At 35.9% G+C, this 22,505-nt stretch overlaps 1 protein-coding gene across 4 annotated transcripts in view; it reads right to left on the reverse strand.

Annotated features, from left to right (window-relative positions):
* Positions 1–8,430: 8,430 nt before the first annotated feature.
* Positions 8,431–22,505, reverse strand: part of LOC121386066 (uncharacterized protein YBL113C-like) — a 29,828-nt gene continuing 15,753 nt past the window's right edge. Inside the window, exons 5-8 of one of the 4 annotated variants that reach the window (XM_041516867.1) lie at positions 20,155–20,262; positions 15,348–16,259; positions 13,624–13,717; positions 8,813–8,951 (exon numbers count right to left, since the gene is read on the reverse strand). In XM_041516867.1, the coding sequence (XP_041372801.1) occupies positions 13,648–13,717; positions 15,348–16,259; positions 20,155–20,262 (1,090 nt within the window). In that variant the 3' untranslated portion in view covers positions 8,813–8,951; positions 13,624–13,647. Of the gene's footprint in view, positions 8,952–13,558; positions 13,718–15,347; positions 16,260–20,154; positions 20,263–22,505 lie in introns of all 4 variants that reach the window. The other 3 variants (XR_005959586.1, XR_005959587.1, XM_041516880.1) reach the window with 3 other exon arrangements.

Raw genomic sequence — 22,505 nt, forward strand, 5'->3', positions numbered from 1 at the left:
AATGTTGGGCTAGTAAATAAGTACTATTGTCATGCCAGACAGGACTTCTAGATTATGGTAGCCCTACTCCCATGGCTAGTGATATTCAATGTTGGGCTAGTAAATAAGTACTATTGTCATGCCAGACAGGACTTCTAGATTATGGTAGCCCTACTCCCATGGCTAGTGATATTCAATGTTGGGCTAGTAAATAAGTACTATTGTCATGCCAGACAGGACTTCTAGATTATGGTAGCCCTACTCCCATGGCTAGTGATATTCAATGTTGGGCTAGTAAATAAGTACTATTGTCATGCCAGACAGGACTTCTAGATTATGGTAACCCTACTCCCATGGCTAGTGATATTCAATGTTGGGCTAGTAAATAAGTACTATTGTCATGCCAGACAGGACTTCTAGATTATGGTAGCCCTACTCCCATGGCTAGTGATATTCAATGTTGGGCTAGTAAATAACTACTATTGCCATACCTGATGGGGCTTCTAGATTATGGTAGCCCTACTCCCATGGCTAGTGATATTCAATGTTGGGCTAGAGAATAACTACTATTGCCATGCCCGATGGCAAGTTAAATATTTTTGTTCAAATGTTGCAGTCAAGTCCATTTTGTAAATATGAATATCTAGCCCCCACCCCTTAACGTTAAAGTTATATCTCCCTCTTTAGGTGGCATATCTGATTATTACTATTATTTAGTAAAATTGTATTAATAAAGTGGAGTAGGGCTAGTGAATTTTTTATGGTGGCTAGTAAATTTTTTAAATCACTGATCCCATGGCTAGTGGATTTGATAAAAATTCTAGAAGCCCTGGTTGATCCCAGGTATTAAGAAGTGTAAAATAGTTTTGGCTTTCAGGCAGAAACAAAAAAACATGGTCTGAATTTACAAAGCCTATTTATGTCTCACATGCTTGTAACTACATACATTTACAATGCATCATAAATTTGGCCCATTGTGTTTTTGTAATAACCCAACCCTTCCTAGAAAAAAAAGAATGGCTGACCCTATTTTGTTTTTCAGTATATAATTTTAAAAAAATTGTTTTTGATATGTAGGTGAAAAAAGTACATAGTACGTAACATTTTATCTGGACCAGGGCCAAGATTTTCAAAACTGTCTTGGTGCTATGATATCGTAAAACTGCCGTAGGCTATGGCATGGGTTGTAGTGATGTTATAGCTTATGATGGTTTTACGATATCTTAGAGCTAAGATAGTTTTGAAAATTTGTAGCTGCAGTAGGAAATGTAGTAAAAAAAATAATAATAAAAAATAAATAAAAATTGGCACATTCTCGAAAACACAATTTTTTAAAGACCTTACCAATTTTATTTTACTATTAACTTCCATAATTATAATACTTACAACATTTTTATTTAACGGTCAACTTTGGCAAATCAAATGTGTTTCTGGTCATCCTGGTGTTTGTGGTAGCTTAAAATACATTTGATATAAAAACAGAAAAGGTATGTACCTACAAAACTAGGGTTCATGGCTTTAACTTAGCTATTTTTCAAATTTGGACCTTAGGGATAAAGAAAGAAAGAGATAGTTACATGACACAGACGTGGAGACCTGTAACCCACTGAAAGATGGTGTGGGGGGTGGGGGAGGAGATTATGTGTAGTGAGTGGTTGGGTTAAGTATTCGTGAAAGAAGAAAATGATTGACATTTTCTTCAGTTAAATAAGTTAATTAAAACAAGGAACAGATCTGACAAAAATGTCTCACGTAGTTAACACAATACATTTTATATGTATTTTGTTTGTACAGATAAGCCGACATCTATAAAGAACTTGAACATTGGGAAACAATCATTTTGTTAAACTTAAACTGAGGTAGCTGGTGTAATATTTTTAATATTACTTTGGAGAAATGTTTTTAACAGAATTATTTTCCACTATGGATTAGTTCATGAAATATAATTGAGATAAGATGATATAGATAAGAATGTTTGTAATTTTTTGTGAATGTATCGATGTATACCCTGTAACAGTCACAAATTGTGTAGCGAAGCGATTTTATACTACATTGGCGACTGTTGTACATCGATAAATTCACAACAAAATGACAGACAATTCTTGTAATTACAAACAGCACAGTTTATTTAGTTAAAACTACACATAATTCATAAATCAGTTTAACGTTCTTCCCATGATCCTTTGCTAGCCACAGTTTTGCCCCCCCCCCCCCCCACCCTCTTCTAAAATGTATGCACAAGCACCTGAACACACCATATTTACTTAAATACACATAAATCAGTTACTATTGTCCTTTCGACGATCTGTTTTATGTAATGACGTCCAAGCTGGCCTAATGAGGCCATTTTCTGAGGTTTATCGAAGGATATCCTTCAGTTTTTAAACATCGTCCAGTCATTATAGAGTAAACCGCAGAAATGTTTTTAATTATATGTATTTAAAGGGACATTCCTGAGTTTGCTGCAATTCTTAAGATGTTTTAAAACTAACGGGACACTTTTTAACGATTGTAATTACATATCAAATATATTTTTTCTGCATAATATATTAGTGGCTGTATATTAAACGTGTTTCTGATCGTTCTAATATTTGTACTAGGTTTAAATTTCATTTTATTTTCTAAAATATATTTTTTCGTATGTATGAAATTATTTGAAGACAAAATCCAGTTAATATTTTATTAGTCAGAAACATTTTACAATGTAGCAAACTCAGGAATGTCATAATTACTAAAAAAACCTCATAATTATTGAGATGCTTTTAACATAATTAGGTTCCAGGATAGTTGAATAAATTAAGCAGATGAATGGAAGCAAATGTTTTAAGAAGGAAACGTTTAACATTCTGTACATGTAATTATGAAAGCAAATTATATATTAAGCATAATGTTTGAAAGCAAAATTTTTAAATATTTTTTTAATTAGGAAAAACATTGAAAGTTAATGTCTAATATAAATGTTCAACATAATGGACACATTTTATTGAATTATTGAAGGAACTGTTTAACAGAATATATTGTGTTAGGACATAGGTAACTTAATCATTATGTTACATATTAGGTAATATTTATACATGTATTGTGTTTTGTGATGAACTTTGTTATCTTCGTGTCAGATACACTGGACTTCGTATTTTACACTGTACTCAAGAAGTAAACATGTTTAGGACTGAGGACTATCAGTGTTGAAGAGATTTAGGGGTGGAGGGAAGGGGCAGGACAGTAGTTTATAAAAACCCTTGCACTTTGTATATTTACAAAAATGTTGATAATGGCAAACTGCTGATGTTTTTGACAGAACAGTTATCAGAATTCTTTCCCACTTTATTGAAGAAATGTGTAAAAGATAAAATTGTTTAAAAATTATGACATGATGTGATAAGTAAATTTTCTGTTTGGAGCTTGTCTGTCAGCATAATCCAGAATGATTTTGTAAGTCTGTGTCCACTAACTATTGTACATCACATGTGATCAGAGCTCGTTCCTGAAATCATCCCACAGGTAAGGGGAGGTAATTTCTACCTCAAGTTGAACAACTCTGGTTCTTCCCACCCTTATTCTGCAAGATTATTTCTGGATCAACTCCATGGTGGTTGCTGGTATAACCATTTTCTGTATATCAGTTTGTTTTTGTTTTTATTTCAGCACATTTTTTTATTACTAGTGTTTATGTGCTACGCAACAACAGTAATTATCTGACAATAAATTTGTATAAAGTTTGTTAGAATGTGCCTTTTTATCTTTCTTTCATTTAAATAAATGCTTTATCTTGGATATATACAAGACCCCTATTGTAAAGATGTAATATTTTAAGAATTGAGATCCAAAAGAGGAGTTGCTTATAATTTTTAACAGAAGCAGGAATATGTTTTACACCTCTTAGAAGTATTTTTTAATAAGTATATGGTTGCCCTTTCATCGGTGTATTTATTATATTCTGAGCAATTTGCAAGTGCCATATTTAACTTTATTTTTCACATAGTTCAAAATATACAGGGAAATCAAACCTGTATGACACACGTGTGTCATAATGCTTTTACATGCTTAATGAAAGACTTAATTTTGGGAAGCAGTGTCATGACATAATGCGGCTTCTCCAGTCTTAGGTCTGTGTAATCGCTTACCAAAATGACGTCATTTCTAGTTACATTCGAAACATTTTGACATGGTTCTAGCTTATAATAATATGGATAATAAAGAAATTATTACACTTGTGTGTGAATCGTACTGATTTTACGAAACTTGTCAGACTTCGCTCAGGCAATACAAGAATGTTGACAGTCATTTCGTAAAATCAGTATGACACACAAGCTTGTATAATAATCTCTATAAAGCAGATGTTTGACTCCCTGGAGGATTTCCTGAAGCATTTCCAAGTCTATATATCTGTCTGGTAAAATGATGTTACTATCATTGACATAGCTGGGGGGTGGGGGTGGGCCATGGAATCTCTCTAATCACACCTAGGTTGTGTTTTCCCCTCCATCACCTTTATTTTGTTTGTTGGTCGCCCCATAACATGACTTGTAGGTGCCCCCCCCCCCCCCCCTCCCCCCTCCCCACACACCATTTTCCAAATATAATATACTGGCCATGCCAATGGTTAATCTTCAAAACATGTGATAACTGTTTTGTTTAACAATGCCACATTGATTGATTAATCACTGGCCATTTGATATCAAACATTTGATAAATCTAACTTTCTACATCCATCAGTAAGGACCGGCCTTGATGGCGGCGTGGTTAGGCCATCGGTCTACAGGCTGGTAGGTACTGGGTTCTGATCCCAGTCGAGGAATGGGATTTTTAATCCAGATACCGACTCCAAACCCTGAGTGAGTGCTCCGCAAGGCTCAATGGGTAGGTGTAAACCACTTGCACCGACCAGTGATCCATAACTGGTTCAACAAAGGCCATGGTTTGTGCTATCCTGCCTGTGGGAAGCGCAAATAAAAGATCCCTTGCTGCCAATCGGAGAGAGTAATCCATGTAGTGGCGACAGCGGGTTTCCTCTCAAAATCTATGTGGTCCTTAACCATATGTCTGACGCCATATAACCGCAAATAAAATGTGCTGAGTGCGTTGTTAAATAAAACCTTTTTCTTTCTTTCCATCAGTAAGGAATCTTTTATATGCACTTTCCCACAGACAAGACAACACAAGGCAGTCAAGGCAGTACCGGATTTATAAGGGGGCAATTGACTCAGGGGGGCCCCCCATACTAAGGACCTTTATAAAACAAAATGTAATAATTATAAAATTAGTTAATTTTTTTTATTCTTCATGTAATTTAATTTCTCTGTTGAGGGACTCATGAACCTGAAGTGCCCCCCCCCCCCGGTCTAAATCCGGCCCCGAGTCAAGGGGCATCATTTGGGAAGAGGAAAAAAAACAACATTCAGAGAATGGCTCCACCAAGGATATAAGAATATTAATCATAAACAGTTTTAAGGGTGAATTCTAATCGCTGAACATATTGCCCAAGCCCTTGTACTCCTTTCATCAACACCAATCCAGTGTGTAGACGGTGGTGGGCAAAGTTTATAAGGGGTGGGGTGTGGGTAGAATTATGCTCATTTGGAAATTAAATTGAAAAGAAAAGAAAAGAAGAAACCCTCCCCATACATATACACCTGTGAGGGTGGGGTTTTAAAACCCCTGGGGCACAATCATATAGCGTCTTATGAAACAAGACAAAAAAAACCCTTTAAATTAAAAACAGAGGCATCACCTAAAGTCTTGTAAATTATTTGTATTATCTGCAACAAAATGTACTAGACAAAGTTTATTATGAAAATTAACCCCTTTAAAATTTCTGGTTGATGCCAATGCTTATTTGGTCCTTTGTAGAGGATACCCACGGTTCCCACCACTGCTAGCTTGACTAGTACACTAAGCATGTTATGATGTTCAATTTGTCTTTGCACAATACATGTCTAATGAATGAGATCCATAAGTCAAGCTTTGTGAACCCGGCACAATACCACCATTATTTTGTTCCACCTCCGTGGTTTAACAAATTCCCCTGAGTCATGAAAACTGAGATTTGATCAGTCAAGTGTGAAATAACATAAATGATGTTTCCCAATGAAAATTATTTCTCCACATTACTGAAATAATTTGTGATAATATACATGTAGCAAAATATGAACATGCAACTTTGATGTTACTTTAATAGACAAAAGAAACGCTTCATAGATTTTGGAATGAATGAGTTTATTCCAGAAAATGTACAATGGTTGTAAGTTTAACTTAAGTCACAAAATGTACAACAATTGTAGCTTTAACTTAGAAGTTAATAAATGTACAACAGTTGTGGGTCTAACTTAGAAGTCACAAAATGCACAATAGTTGTAGGTCCAAGTGACAAAATGTACAACAGTTGTGGGTCTAACTTAGAAGTCACTGAACTTAGTCCCTAGGTACTTACCATTTCAATTTCATGATATGAAATGAATTTTATGCCAACACAAACAGGATGATCAGAAACAAATTAGATTTGTCATAACTGATCATTTATAAGGAGTAAAATGAGTTAAAGTTTTTAAAATTATAAAAACATCATTTTACTATCCATAGGTGTATGGGATACTATTTTTGTAGCGGGGCAGACTGGCTTTTGCCAGAGTTATTTAACGAAAATGCTAGAATCTGCATAATAATATTTATTCATGTTAGCATTATTACCAAACAGCTATATATGGATGCAAACAAATCACTACACATTTTTACATAGGAAGGAAGGAAATGTTTTATTTAACAACGCACTGAACACATTTTATTTACGGTTATATGATGTCAGACATATGGTTATGGACCACACAGATATTGAGAGAGAAAACCTGCTGTCGCCACTTCATGGGCTACTCTTTTTGATTAACAGCAAGGGATCTTTTATATGTACCATCCCACAGACAGGGTAGTAAATACCATGGGACCACCAACGGGGATCGATCCCAGACCAACAGCGCATCAAGCGAGCGCTTTACCACTGGGCTACAACCTGCCCCCATTTTTACATAGATTACAACTAATTGTGAGGGTAGAATGATGGAAATACAGATTAAAAAGGTTTCAGGTTAACACATTTTACCCAAATGTCTCCGAGGTTTTTGCTCCAGCTCTAGGGAGGCAGTCCCCCCCCTCCACCTGCCCTGTAGGCTTATGTTTCTATATGCATGTATATGGTAAAACCCCTCAAAACATGATCTTCAGTAAAGCAATTTCCTCAAAACTGGACATTTTTCATGGTCCATTTTTAAATATCGGTTCAGAACACAACCTCTCTACTGGTGTCCAGTTTAGAGGGGTTTCATTCTACATTACATAAATATTTAAAATGTTCTTGTGTCCCTCCCCCAATTATAGACTATGCCCAAACACTTCACATGGTCCTGAATATGGAATTAAAAAAAAATTACACTGCCTAAACTAGGGTCAATGCATTTAATGGGAACAAAATGCAACATCTGTGTCACATGCATTGCAGGAGATATTAGAAAATGAACTGTATCAAAATCTCAATAGGGGATATTTAAAAAGTACATAACACACTGGCTGGGGGGAGGCATGAGGGGTGTCATTGGATACATTACAAAACATTAATGGGGAGAGTTGTGCAGTATTTTCATAACATCTGCTTGTTATTCATAAAGGTAAGTGCAGTCAGTGGTGGGATATTTCTTCCCTAACTCTTCCATTAGGGAGTTTACCAAATGAATGCGAATTATCAAAATGACACCTGTGATGGATTCTTAAACATTTTCACAGTCTATGATCTACTGTCAACCTAGGCTAGAAGGGTCTACTGAAATGGCCTTTGTGAGTACATGTATTATTTATATATTCACACAGAACTTAAAAACATGTTTGTTAAACACATATGGAAATGTCCTTGGCTATTGTTCAAAGTGGTGTCATCATTAAGCACATATTCTGATGAAAATGACCTCGGACACCAAATAAAATAAATAAATAAATAAATAAAATCGAGATATCAGCAAGGTCTTGAAATGTAGTACACATGTAGGTGTGGTGGTGGTGGTGGTCAAAGTATTTAATTTGTTAGGAACAGTTTTTGGGTAAAATTAAAATCATACACATGACATTGTATAGTCCATCCCACAGGGAATGCCTTTTCTCATACTATGGAATTTACTACAAGTTATTTATTTCTGAGCTGACAAAGATTTGTAAATTGCACACAAATTGAAAAAAAAAAATGTGTTATTTCCAAAACACTTTTATTCTTATGTCAAACAAAACTTAAATTATTTTTAAAAAACCCGTTTTTATAGAATGATGGGATGGACTATAGGAGGGTTTCAATCACTGAATTTTGTTAGTATGATGGCAAATCACTGTTGAAGTTTGAACTGAAATAAAGGGCTTCCTAAGGAGCATTTTCTCAAGGTACAGGGCTACCTCTGCCACTCACCAATGAAGTTTAAAAACAAATGGTGAATTTTATTTTGATTTGGCAAACGAATTTCATGTAATTATTTACATTTTCTTGGGAAATAACTGGGTTTCTGCAATTTTAGTAGTGTAACAGATAATTTGAAGAAACTTTCTGCACACCTAGAACTAGCCCTGTTTGCAAAGAGAGAGTTCAACAGCTGATGTATCTGTTAGCGGGTGTCAGCTTCCATCAGGAAGAGAAAGTCTCTTCAGGCAATTCTAACACAGCCAATGTCTCTTCCGTCAACTCCAACGCATCATCAACATTTGGCTCAACACCATCCGCTCCAATATGGTCATCACCACCAGACACCGGTCTAGGCAGATCGGAATCGGCCTGGATAGACGGCGCTGTTGAGGACAAGGACACCGGTCTAGGCAGATCGGAATCGGCCTGGATAGATGGCACTGTTGAGGACAAGGACACCGGTTTAGGCAGATCGGAATCGGCCTGGATAGACGGCGCTGTTGAGGACAAGGATGAAGGGTGGCTTGCTGCTAGTGCTCTTGTACTGGAAAATAAGATTTTGAAATTTCAATTTTATTGTTTTAGAAAATTTTAAATGAAAGTGATAGACCATCAATGGTGTAGTAGAGAAATGAAACTAAAAAATAAATACCCCCCCAAAAAAAACAATGATAAAATAAAAAAATCTAATATATATTATTGTTTTAGAGAGAAGAATTATCACATTTGATCAAATAATAGATACTACAAACATTAGGTTGACCATAAAGTTAACATAATGGCACTGGTATTCTGAGCAAAGCCCAACAGATTTTCATATTTCCTTTTGAAAATGAATAAAACACCATGAAAATTAAACATGATCTGTACCACTATATGATAATTATACACAAAATTTCATCTGAATATCATCAAGTATTGCAAAAAAAAAAAAAAAAAAGTATGAAAAACAAATGTCCATTTCTCCTAAGTTCAAGGGCCATAACTCTGTGAATAAAACGCCATGAAAATTAAACATCTTTAACACTGCATGATAATCATGCACAAAATTTCATCAGGTATTGCAAAAAATAAAAGAGAAGAAAAACAATTTTTATATCTACTAAGTTCAAGGGCCATAACTCTGTGAAAAATGGGTAAATCGCCATAAAAGTCTAACTTGATTGGTTAACGTACATAATAAAGCTATACACAAAATTTCAGCTCAGTATCTCAAGGCATTGAGAAAAACACCACATACACAAGGACATACATGTAGATGAAACCTACAGTAGGTGACTAACAACAACAACAATATCACAAGCAAATAAAGCCAGATACAATACAATTTCTTCAAGAGAAAAAGATGTTAAAAATCTGAATATTCAAACAACAAATCATGCAATAGAAACACTGTAAATCAGAAAATGTCAGCGATCCTAAAATGTTATCAAATCAGGGCTTCTAGATCATGGTAGCTCCACTCCCATGGCTAATGATATTTAGTGTTGGGCTAGTAAATACCTACTACAACTAGCCCGACGGCTAGTGGAAAAAAAACCTTGTCAAATGTTGCAGTTACATATTTTGTAAATATGAATATCTTGCCCCCTCTTTCCACCCCAATCTAAGGATTTTAAAGCTCTATATCCTTTTTAGCTGACATCTGATTATTACTATTAGTAAAATTGTATTTATTTAAGTAGGGCTAGTGAATTTTTAATCATGGCTAGTACATTTCAAAATCACTGATCCCATGGCTAGTGGATTTTTTTAATTCTAGAATCCCTGCTAATTTAGCAAGGCCATACAAGATGCTAATATTTCATGACACTAAATTTAAAGAGACGTACAACAGACTGAAAAACATTTGTGCGATTTATTTATTGGTGATTAGCTAACAACACACCAATGGTTACATGCTACTGATTAAGCCAAAAGGATATAGCAAACAAAAATAGCTAGCAAGCACATTCCTGCACAATATGCTATTTTAATTTAACCTGTCTCTAAGCTGCATAATGTCAAAATTGGTTTAAAATATTATTTCAGCCATACTACAACTTAAGCCTTTTTTCTTTTTTTTTAAAGTTTCTGATATGATAACCATGCTAAAGTTTTATATTGCTAATATGTCACTTACATGTGTATTTGCATTTTGCTAAATTTTAAAGGGACATTCCAGAGTTTGCTACACTTTTTAAGATGTTATCAGCTAATAGAGACATTTTAACGATTGTAATTACACATCAAATATATTTTTCTGCATAAAAAAATATTTTTACTAGGTTAAATTTCATTTTATTTCCTAAAATATTTTATTTTTTTGTACGTACGAAATAACATGTATTTGAAGACAAAATCCAGTTTGGGCTTTTTACAATATTAAGATGACCAGAAACACACTGAATATACAGACACTGATATTCTAAAGCAGAAAATATATTTAATATGTAAGTTTAATCGTAGAAATATTTTATTAGTTGGAAACATCTTACAATGCAACAAACTCAGGAATGTCCCTTTAAGATTGCTAATATTTATGATTTAAAGTTATAAACTAGATGAACAAGAAACAAATAAAAACATGGCGAGTTATTTGAACCAAATATTGCAAAATAAACCAGTCTAAAATACACACAAGCGACCATCCTTCAACAAGTTTACTTAGAAGACACGAATAAGAAAAAACATCTGCAAATTGATGGGGCATGTCAGGGAGCACACTGTGAAACACAAATACAGTAAAAACCCTCCAAACCGAACACTCCCTAAACTGGAATTCCACCCAAACCGGACATTTTTCATGGTCTCTTTTTAAATATCGGTGCACAACAGAAATATCAGTACACAACAGAACCTCTCTAAACTGAATACCTCTTAAAAATGGACTTGGCGAGTTATTTGAACCAAATATTGCAAAATAAAACAGTCTAAAATACACACAAGCGACCATCCTTCAACAAGTTTACTTAGAAGACACGAATAAGAAAAAACATCTGCAAATTGATGGGGCATGTCAGGGAGCACACTGTGAAACACAAATACAGTAAAAACCCTCCAAACCGAACACTCCCTAAACTGGAATTCCACCCAAACCGGACATTTTTCATGGTCTCTTTTTAAATATCGGTGCACAACAGAAATATCAGTACACAACAGAACCTCTCTAAACTGAATACCTCTTAAAAATGGACTTGGCGAGTTATTTGAACCAAATATTGCAAAATAAACCAGTCTAAAATACACACAAGCGACCATCCTTCAACAAGTTTACTTAGAAGACACGAATAAGAAAAAACATCTGCAAATTGATGGGGCATGTCAGGGAGCACACTGTGAAACACAAATACAGTAAAAACCCTCCAAACCGAACACTCCCTAAACTGGAATTCCACCCAAACCGGACATTTTTCATGGTCTCTTTTTAAATATCGGTGCACAACAGAAATATCAGTACACAACAGAACCTCTCTAAACTGAATACCTCTTAAAAATGGACTTTTTACTTAGGTGTCTAGTTTAGAGAGGTTACTCTGTACATGTAAATCATGTTTTAAGGTGTGTTTAAAATCTGGGTTGCATGGCTGATGACCTACTATACAGACCTTCAGCTGACTGATGACCTACTATACAGACCTTCAGCTGGCTGATGACCTACTATACAGACCTTCAGCTGACTGATGACCTACTATACAGACCTTCAGCTGGCTGACCTACTATACAGACCTTCAGCTGACTGATGACCTACTATACAGACCTTCAGCTGACTGATGACCTACTATACAGACCTTCAGCTGGCTGACCTACTATACAGACCTTCAGCTGGCTGACCTACTATACAGACCTTCAGCTGACTGATGAACTACTATACAGACCTTCAGCTGGCTGATGACCTACTATACAGACCTTCAGCTGACTGATGACCTACTATACACTTTCAGCTGACTGATGACCTACTATACAGACCTTCAGCTGACTGATGACCTACTATACACTTTCAGCTGACTGATGAACTACTATACAGACCTTCAGCTGACTGATGACCTACTATACAGACCTTCAGCTGACTGATGACCTACTATACAGACCTTCAGCTGACTGATGACCTACTATACACTTTCAGCTGACTGATGAACTACTATACAGACCTTCAGCTGACTGATGACCTACTATACAGACCTTCAGCTGGCTGATGACCTACTATACAGACCTTCAGCTGACTGATGACCTACTATACACTTTCAGCTGACTGATGAACTACTATACAGACCTTCAGCTGACTGATGACCTACTATACAGACCTTCAGCTGACTGATGACCTACTATACAGACCTTCAGCTGACTGATGACCTACTAACCTATAGAGACCGTGAGCTGGTTTATCGATTGCATGTCATCATCAAAGACAGAAAAAGTGGGTTATATTTAGGGGTTTCTTTTGGTCCACCCAATATTGCAGTAGAATTACTGAGCTGCCTTTCAAAATACTGCTTGAAAATAATACACTTTTAATTTGTCCCCAAAAGTATTTGAAACATCCAGCTACAGACAGACATACACCCCATATATAGTCATATACCCCATTTTAAAATAAAAGCTGAAATGACTTTATAAAAGGCAACATTTCTATACTATATTTTTCAGCAGTTAGATAAAATTTATCATCTACTATTTAAAAAATTAATCCATTTCAGAATATTATCACAAACTATATACAGTGAAACCTGTCTAAACCGGATCACAGCGGGGACCTAATATTTATCCCACTTAGGAAGAATCCGGTGTTTAAAGGTCACGTTTTAGAATTTAAAAGATTCAGGAAAATAAAACTTGGCTGGTTTTAACAGAATTTCACTTTGTTCAGGGTCTAGTTTAAACAGGTTTCACTGTATTACTTTTTAATTACAAAGAAAAATGAATCCACTGGAACCTCGTTAGTTCGGACTCCAGTATTCCGGAATCCTCACCGTATGGATGTTTTTTTTACAAAATGAATGTAAAGTTATTCATTAATCCAGATATTCAGTGTCCGGAACCGGACGGTCATACATTGTACCGAACACAAAATACAAAATGAAAAGCAGCAAAAATAGCAACAAACAGTACAAGATACTATATTAAAATAAAAAAAAACATGAACAGAAAACAAAACAAAGTAACAGTCATTACACACAAACAATTCTGTGCACATCTTGAAGGGTTTTTCACAACACTAACAAAGCATGAAATCTCACAGGGTTGTTTTTGAGGAAACAAAATTATTTCTTTTCACTGATCACAGCTGAACGAGAAGAGTTTGTGCCGCTGCCACGCATAGTCACAGAATCACTGAAAAAGTATTCACATTATTGTGCATTCCTTAAAAGAAAAACGAATATTTATTTAACAACACCTCAGTACAGTTTTAAACTAAGGTTATTTTGGTATCTAAATTTAACATAATTATGGTTATTTTAACTTTTAACTGGGAGAAAAAGACAGCAAAAACCTGGTAAAGGTACATTGACTTTTCAATCAGTAAAGCATCAATGGGTCTTTTATGAGCACTTTCCTATAGTATATAGACAGGATAGTATACAGCATGGCCTTTTCTTTTCATGCTTACCGGGTATATCCAATTACGGTTCAAGCATGCTGTCCTGGGCACACATTTCAGGTATCTGGGCTGTCTGTCCAGGACAGTGGGTTAGTTGTTAGTGGTTAGTGAGAGAGAAGAGGATGTAGTGGTCTTACACCTACCCACTGAGTTGTTAAAACTTGCTCTGGGTGGGAGCCGGTACCAGGCTGCGAACCCTATACCTACCACTGTACCAGCCTTATGTCCGATGGCTTAACCACGACACCACCGAGGCCGGTGCGGGACAATGGTTGGTGAGAAGGAAAGAACCCTACTTCTTAGAGAATGATCAATCCTGCAACCTGTTGCACTTCAGTCAAGTGCTCTACCACTGAGTTACATCTTACCCAGTTCCTTGAAAACCATGGTAGCTCTTGTTATCAACAGTTCTATTATTTGCTAAAGCATTTAAAAAAATTAGTATTGCCAATTTAGTTATTTACTTTGTTACTATTTGTACACAATTTTAAAATTAAGGGTTGATTGTGAAGAAACAGTCACTGGTATTTTACAGCAAACCCCAACAACCACTTCTAGAAAACCATGTGTATGAATTACATGGAACCAAAAATTTGTTTCCCATGATTATTATACGAGTATGACTGATCAACAAAATAAATATATATATATATATATATATATATATATATATATATATATATATATATATATATATATATATATATATATATATATATAAAAAATATTTTCTGAAGTGTTAGGACTATAAATCTCACTAATTTTGGTGCAACAGTTGTTGGTTTTTTAAAGCACAGTGAGGTAATATTATTAGCCGCTGCTGAAGAGTTTTGATGTTCAGAAATGCATTTCATGCTATTTTAATCAAATTAAAGTGAAACATGGTTTTGAGGTGAAATGTTTTGAGGTCGTCATGTTTTGAGGTGAAATGTTTTGAGGTCGTCATGTTTGTAATTAATTTAGAAGTAAATCATTTGGACACAATGTTTATAACCACGTCTTTGTGCAATCTAAAACCCTGACCGTATATTAGAAGGCATGGGGTTAACACCAGCACACACTTTTAAAACTAACAAAATAAGTTGATAAATATTTATCAAAATCAACATTTTAATGAATGCTTTTAGGAAAGGGAGGAGAGTACAAAACAAAAATAAAAAACGAAATGAAGTACTTTTTGTACATTTGTGAAAATATTGATAATATGTCAATGGCCCCATATTAATTATTATGATTTAAAAAACATTTATGTGGAGTAAACTGGGCAATTTTGTTTTCTACTTATGGAGTGCTGGTGTTGAACCATGTTAAGATTTAAAAACAAATCATTATTGATCCTCTGTAGAACAACACTGTACATACTCTGTAACCATGGCAACACTCCTGTGACAGGTGCCAACGATTCTGGTGTCAGCTTTTACTGAAGCTTGACCAGCAACCTTAGATGTTGTAGCTTTTGTAGCTGCAATTGTAGTTGTAGTTGCAGTAGTAGCTGCATGCTTCCCAGCTGTAGTAGCAGTGTTTACATTGGCCGCTGTTGTAGCTGTAGCTTTTCCAGTAGTTGAAGTAGTCTTTACATTGGCCGCTGTTGTAGCTGTAGCTTTTCCAGTAGTCGAAGTAGTCTTTACATTGGCCGCTGTTGTAGCTGTAGCTGTAGCTTTTCCAGTAGTCGAAGTAGTCTTTACATTGGCCGCTGTTGTAGCTGTAGCTTTTCCAGTAGTCGAAGTAGTCTTTACATTGGACGCTGTTGTAGCTGTAGCTTTTCCAGGTGTAGTAGTAGTGTTTACATTGGCTGCTGTTGTAGCTGTAGCTTTTCCAGTAATAGCAGTGTTTACATTGGCCACTGTTGTAGCTGTAGCTTTTCCAGTAGTCGAAGTAGTCTTTACATTGGCCGCTGTTGTAGCTGTAGCTTTTCCAGATGTAGTAGCAGTGTTTACACTGGCTGCTGTTGTAGTTGTAGCTTTTCCAGTAGAAGTAGTAGCAGTCTTTACATTCCTTGCTGTTGTCGTTACAGCCTTTCCAGTAGTAACCGTAGTATTTACATTGGCCGCTGTTGTAGTCATGGCTTTTTCATTAGCAGTAGCAGTCTTTACATTGCCCGCTGTTGTGGTTGTGGCTTTCTCAGTGGTACTAGAATTGTTTACATCGGCTGCTGTGGTAGCTGCTGTCTGACTGGCTGTGGACATCACGGCCGGCTGACTCGAGGTGGCTTTGTGCAGGGCCTCGCGGGACGGGGAGTTCGTGTACATACTTGGGTTGGTCATCTCCTGTTTCCTGTCATTTCAAAAGTCATCGCAAACCAATTTATTTTCAATTACTAGGGAATGTTCATTCTTATAAAACAGGACAAAACATATTGAATTAAAAGTAATAAAATAAATGTACACATAATGTCAAAACTGACAGTAAATAATAAAATGTTTTTAAACATTCACAAAGCTTATACATCAATTTTCTTTCATTATGCTGTGTAAAAAAACAAAAAACAAGAAAAAAACTAAAAACTAAAACCCACCACAAATAATAATTTTAAACAAGTACAAGTGAGATACACGATATGACCATCAAAAGTATGTTGCAATGACCTAGTTATGGTACACAAGACACTGCCATACCCAGTTGTACTTGCATGCAAGGTTTTATGATCCTATATGAATAGATAAGAAAAATATGCTCTGGAAACAAAACTTTAACAGACGGACAATGCCATACCATAATATGACCCGTCTAAGATGGTTGCATAAAAACCTTTAAAAAAAACCCCAAAACAACAACACCATATAGTATATGAACTTTCTATTTAACTTATTATACCAGTACATCATTAAGTAATACATTCTGTAAACAATTAGTAAAAACATAATTGTGTAAACAATTGCTGTCCATAATTAGAAGCTCTTAAAGGAAGGGACAATTAAGGCATTTGGCCTGGTATGCATATTCAACTATATATAATGCACATTATTGCTTAATATCAACAAGTATAATCGTATAGTCAATTAATAAAACGCTTAAATGTGACGGCGCAGCCATTTTGTACCATCCCAGTGAATACGCCCTCTGGCGAGCTGGTGGTTACGTAATACCTAACATGTCACATCAGGAATTAGTCTTCGAACTGAAGAAACAAAACATAGCTGATTTTTGCAGATACATCGCAATGTTCTGTAATAATATCCATCCCAGTAAGCCGGCAACAAGTATATATTATTTTTCAATACAAAATAAGCCACCATTGTCCAAGTGTTGAAATAACTGTATTATGTTTTGTACATAAATTAACCCACGTACTGAAATAATAATCGGAGTTTTTCTTGGTTAATTGGTATTTTCTTTCCATGGCCTGTACCTGTGGTTCCTGACTGGCAGGTGTATATTTAGACACTGTGTCTAGACACACTAGAAAGACGTGCCTCTTTTATTAAGATCACAAGGTATTGTTTGATAGCTGCGTGGACACCCCTCAAATCATAATGGACATTATCAGCCGTCCTGCTTTATTACTGTAAGTAATTCTGTAAAACCCTTTATTAAGTAGACTTTCCCATCTAAAATCACAAAACTGACCAATTACGTAGTCCCAAAGAAAGGAAAATTATCACTTGGGTATCGTGAGTGGTTGTTTTTGCTCGAACGTATCCTACCAATAGGCCTAATACCGGTAATAAGCATTTTTTCTTTGGGTTTGTTTAAAGAGTAAAATACTATAACTCCATTTCGTTCTATTGATGCAAATTGAAATATATTTAGTTAAATAATTTATTATACTATCAAGTCATTTATGTTGTTTTACAAGTCAGGTTGATGAAAGCGAAGTGCCTTATCGTAAATTAGAGCGTTTGTTTACACTGTGCTTAAAGGAGTTGGACGGAGCTGACGTCACTGCACCCCAAGCTATACCACCGGACGTCACAAAAACGAAACAAAATGTCTGCCCCCAGTTAGCAGGAATAATCATGGGTTTTTTTCATTAACTCTAAAATTACGCATTTTTCATTTGTTTAAGTGTCAGTATGTGTTGGTGGTCCGGGTATGCATCTTTCCAACACATAAGGCTCTTATTTGAGTTTACCCTCCCTTTAAAAATACTTGCTAAATAGTCTAACAAAATATATACCAGGCACTGAACTTGGGAAATATTTTTAGGATTCCACCTAAAATCATGTAATACCCAGTACACAGGTAGTAGATATTTTGCAATTCCACCTCAAATCATGTAATAGCCAGTACACAGGTAGATATTTTGCAATTCCACCTAAAATCATGTAACAGCCAGTACACAGGTAGATATTTTGCGATTCCACCTAAAATCATGTAATAGTCAGTACACAGGTAGATATTTTGCGATTCCACCTAAAATCATGTAATACCCAGTACACAGGTAGATATTTTGCAATTCCACCTAAAATCATGTAATAGCCAGTACACAGGTAGATATTTTGCAATTCCACCTAAAATCATGTAATAGTCAGTACACAGGTAGATATTTTGCGATTCCACCTAAAATCATGTAATACCCAGTACACAGGTAGATATTTTGCGATTCCACCTGAAATCATGTAACACCCAGTACACAGGTAGATATTTTGCGATTCCACCTAAAATCATATAACAGCCAGTACACAGGTAGATATTTTGCGACTCCACCTAAAATCATGTATTACCCAGTACACAGGTAGATATTTTGCGATTCCACCTAAAATCATGTAATACCCAGTACACAGGTAGTAGATATTTTGCAATTCCACCTAAAATCATGTAATACCCAGTACACAGGTAGATATTTTGCAATTCCACCTAAAATCATGTAATACCCAGTACACAGGTAGATATTTTGCGATTCCACCTACAATCATGTAATAGTCAGTACACAGGTAGATATTTTGCGATTCCACCTAAAATCATGTAATACCCAGTACACAGGTAGTAGATATTTTGCAATTCCACCTAAAATCATGTAATAGCCAGTACACAGGTAGATATTTTGCGATTCCACCTAAAATCATGTAATAGCCAGCTAGTACACAGGTAAATATTTTGCGATTCCACCTAAAATCATGTAATAGCCAGTACACAGGTAGATATTTTGCGATTCCACCTAAAATCATGTAATAGCCAGTACACAGGTAGATATTTTGCGATTCCACCTAAAATCATGTAATAGCCAGTACACAGGTAGATATTTTGCGATTCCACCTCATAATCTTACACTTCTGATCCACAGGGATGTGAGAGGGGCTGAAACAAAAAAAGCTCACTGCGTCTGGGGTCCATGGGCCACTCAAGGGTCCCTGAAGGAAAATGGTTGTTGGCAACTTGAAACCTGCGTAGTTCCTCATAACCAATATCAAACTGATTAGTATCTGTTACCTACGTAGTTCCTCGTAGCCAATATCATACTGATTAGTATCTGTTACCTGCGTAGTTCCTCGTAGCCAATATCATACTGATTAGTATCTGTTACCTGCGTAGTTCCTCGTAACCAATATCATACTGATTAGTATCTGTTACCTGCGTAGTTCCTCGTAGCCAATATCATACTGATTAGTATCTGTTACCTGCGTAGTTCCTCGTAGCCAATATCATACTGATTAGTATCTGTTACCTGCGTAGTTCCTCGTAGCCAATATCATACTGATTAGTATCTGTTACCTGCGTAGTTCCTCGTAGCCAATATCATACTGATTAGTATCTGTTACCTGCGTAGTTCCTCGTAACCAATATCATACTGATTAGTATCTGTTACCTGCGTAGTTCCTCGTAGCCAATATCATACTGATTAGTATCTGTTACCTGCGTAGTTCCTCGTAGCCAATATCATACTGATTAGTATCTGTTACCTGCGTAGTTCCTCGTAGCCAATATCATACTGATTAGTATCTGTTACCTGCGTAGTTCCTCGTAGCCAATATCATACTGATTAGTATCTGTTACCTACGTAGTTCCTCGTAGCCAATATCATACTGATTAGTATCTGTTACCTACGTAGTTCCTCGTAGCCAATAACATACTGATTAGTATCTGTTACCTGCGTAGTTCCTCGTAGCCAATATCATACTGATTAGTGTCTGTTACCTGTGTAGTTCCTCATAACCAATCTCAAATTGATTAGTATCTGTTACCTACGTAGTTCCTCGTAGCCAATATCATACTGATTAGTATCTGTTACCTGCGTAGTTCCTCGTAGCCAATCTGCTGCTTCATGAACATGGCATTCTTCAGAAGATCCTGGATGTTTTGGAAATGAACTGTGCTTTGATGCATGGTCTTAACAGCACTGAAAATATCGTAAAACCATGTGGTACACAATACGACATCTATGGGCTATTGCTAAGGTCTGCTACTCAAAAAAAGAAGAAGTTTGTTTTGTTTAACGAAACATTTAGTAATTCGGACATACATGTACGGGTATATAGTTTTGGAGAGGAAACCTGCTACATTTTTCCATTAGTAGCAAGGGATCTTTTATATGCATCATCTCACAGACAGGATAGCACATACCAGCCTTTGATATACTAGTCGTGGTGCACTGGCTGGAACAAGAAATAGCCCAATGGGCCCACCGACGGGGATCACTCCTAAAGCAACTGCACATATAGCGAGCTCTTTACCAGTGGCCTACATCCCGCTCCCCCCCCCCCCCCCCCCCCCACCAACACAACACATCATCTACAGGTATGTGCTATTGCTAAGGTCTGCTTCTCAAAGTCTGTCATGTAGACTGGTCCGAAAAACGTTTGTGCAATTGTTTTGTTGGTGATTAACTGAACACACATCAAAGGTTACAATCATTGAGTAAAAAGACAGCAAACAACAATAATTAGTTAGCATTCACATTACTACAACTTTTTATTAACCTGTGAAAATTAACAATAAGTCTAGTTAAGCTACAAACCTGTAACACATTTGGATAACGTTACAATTGAGTAAAACATGAGTCTGTGACTTTAAAATGGTGAAATATCCTCTAAAAATAGACTAACACTTGACTCCATAACTATTAGCCCATTGAGCTATTTCTCGTTCCAGCCAGTGCACCACGACTGGCATATTAAAGGCTGTGGTATGTACTACCCTGTCTGTGGGATGGTGCATATAAAAGATACCTTGTTGCTAATCGAAAAGAGTAGCCCATGAAGTGGAGACAGCAGGTTTCCTCTCTCAATATCTGTGTTGTTCTTAACCATATGTCTGATGCCATATAACCATAAATAAAATGTGTTGAGTGCGTTGTTAAATAAAAAAAAAAATTCTTTCTTTCCGTAACTATTACATCTCAGACACACGTGCGTTTTTAGAAATATGAGAAATGCATTTTGTGATCTTAAAACACCAGGATGACCAAAACACTTCGAATGTACGGAAATTGATAATATAAATCATAAAATCTAAGTAAATTATGATTTAAGTTATCAAAAACAGCTACAATAGACAAAAATATGCCTTAGTGTTTAAAAAAACTAGGGTATGTCACTTTAAGTATTTTAAATTTTAGTTTTTAAAATAGATTAAAATGATTATTTCAGCTGATCCTACAACTTAAGTGTATTTTTTTAATGTCTCATATGACAACCTTGCAAAAGTTTTATGTCGCTAATATGTCACTTATTTTGGATTTTGCTTAATCTTAAGATCAGTAATAATTTATGATTTCCAGTAATTAAACAGTTTACAATCTATAAAAATACATGTTCAGGGTTACTAACGAAATTTCAGGGCTCATCCTGTCCACTGTCAAATTTTTATTATTATTTATTATTATTATTATTATTATTTATTTTTATCCCACTGCCCCCTTTACTTTCTCTCCTTTGAATTCCATCTCATTTCTTCCCGATCTAGCAACTCCTATCTTTCAACTTCTTTCGCTGTCCACCTCCACATCCCAGTCCTTGTCTTTCCAACCACGACAGGTGCTTGTCTCTTGTGGCTATCTGTGCCACACACCTGCCATTCCCCATCAGCTTTTAGCTGTGGGCTTAGTCTGACCACTTCGGAGAGTGTTCAGTAGTTACTTCTGGCATTGTTAAGAGGCATTTGTAACCACCTACATTGCACCCCTACTACCGGCGGTCGTTAGTTAGTGCCGTGCGTCAGACTAGCGTTATTAGCGGCAGAGGACGAGGATGCCAGGTGGGTGCAGGGAAATACACAGAGACTGCACCCGTCCACTGTCAAATTTACCAATTGCTAATTTTTCTATACAAAGTGGATACACCATTTAGTCTTTGGCTAATAAAAAAAGTCCTTAAATTAAAAACATTTTAAAGATTTAAAAGGAAATACTCGACATGTATCTGAATATTGGCTAAACCAAAATTCAAATTCAACTGGTGAGCTCTGGTTAAAAAAAAAAAAAAAAGTTGTTTTGTTTCACAACACTACTAGAGCACAATGATTTATTAATTATCAGCTATCAGATGTAAAACATTTGGTAATTTTGATGTATAGTCTTAGAAAGAAAACCTGCTACATTTTACCATTAGTAGCACCATCCCACAGACAGGACTGTGGTTCAAA

Source organism: Gigantopelta aegis, chromosome 2 (genome assembly GCF_016097555.1).
Source record: "Gigantopelta aegis isolate Gae_Host chromosome 2, Gae_host_genome, whole genome shotgun sequence".
NCBI classification, from domain to species: Eukaryota; Metazoa; Mollusca; class Gastropoda; order Neomphalida; family Peltospiridae; genus Gigantopelta; species Gigantopelta aegis.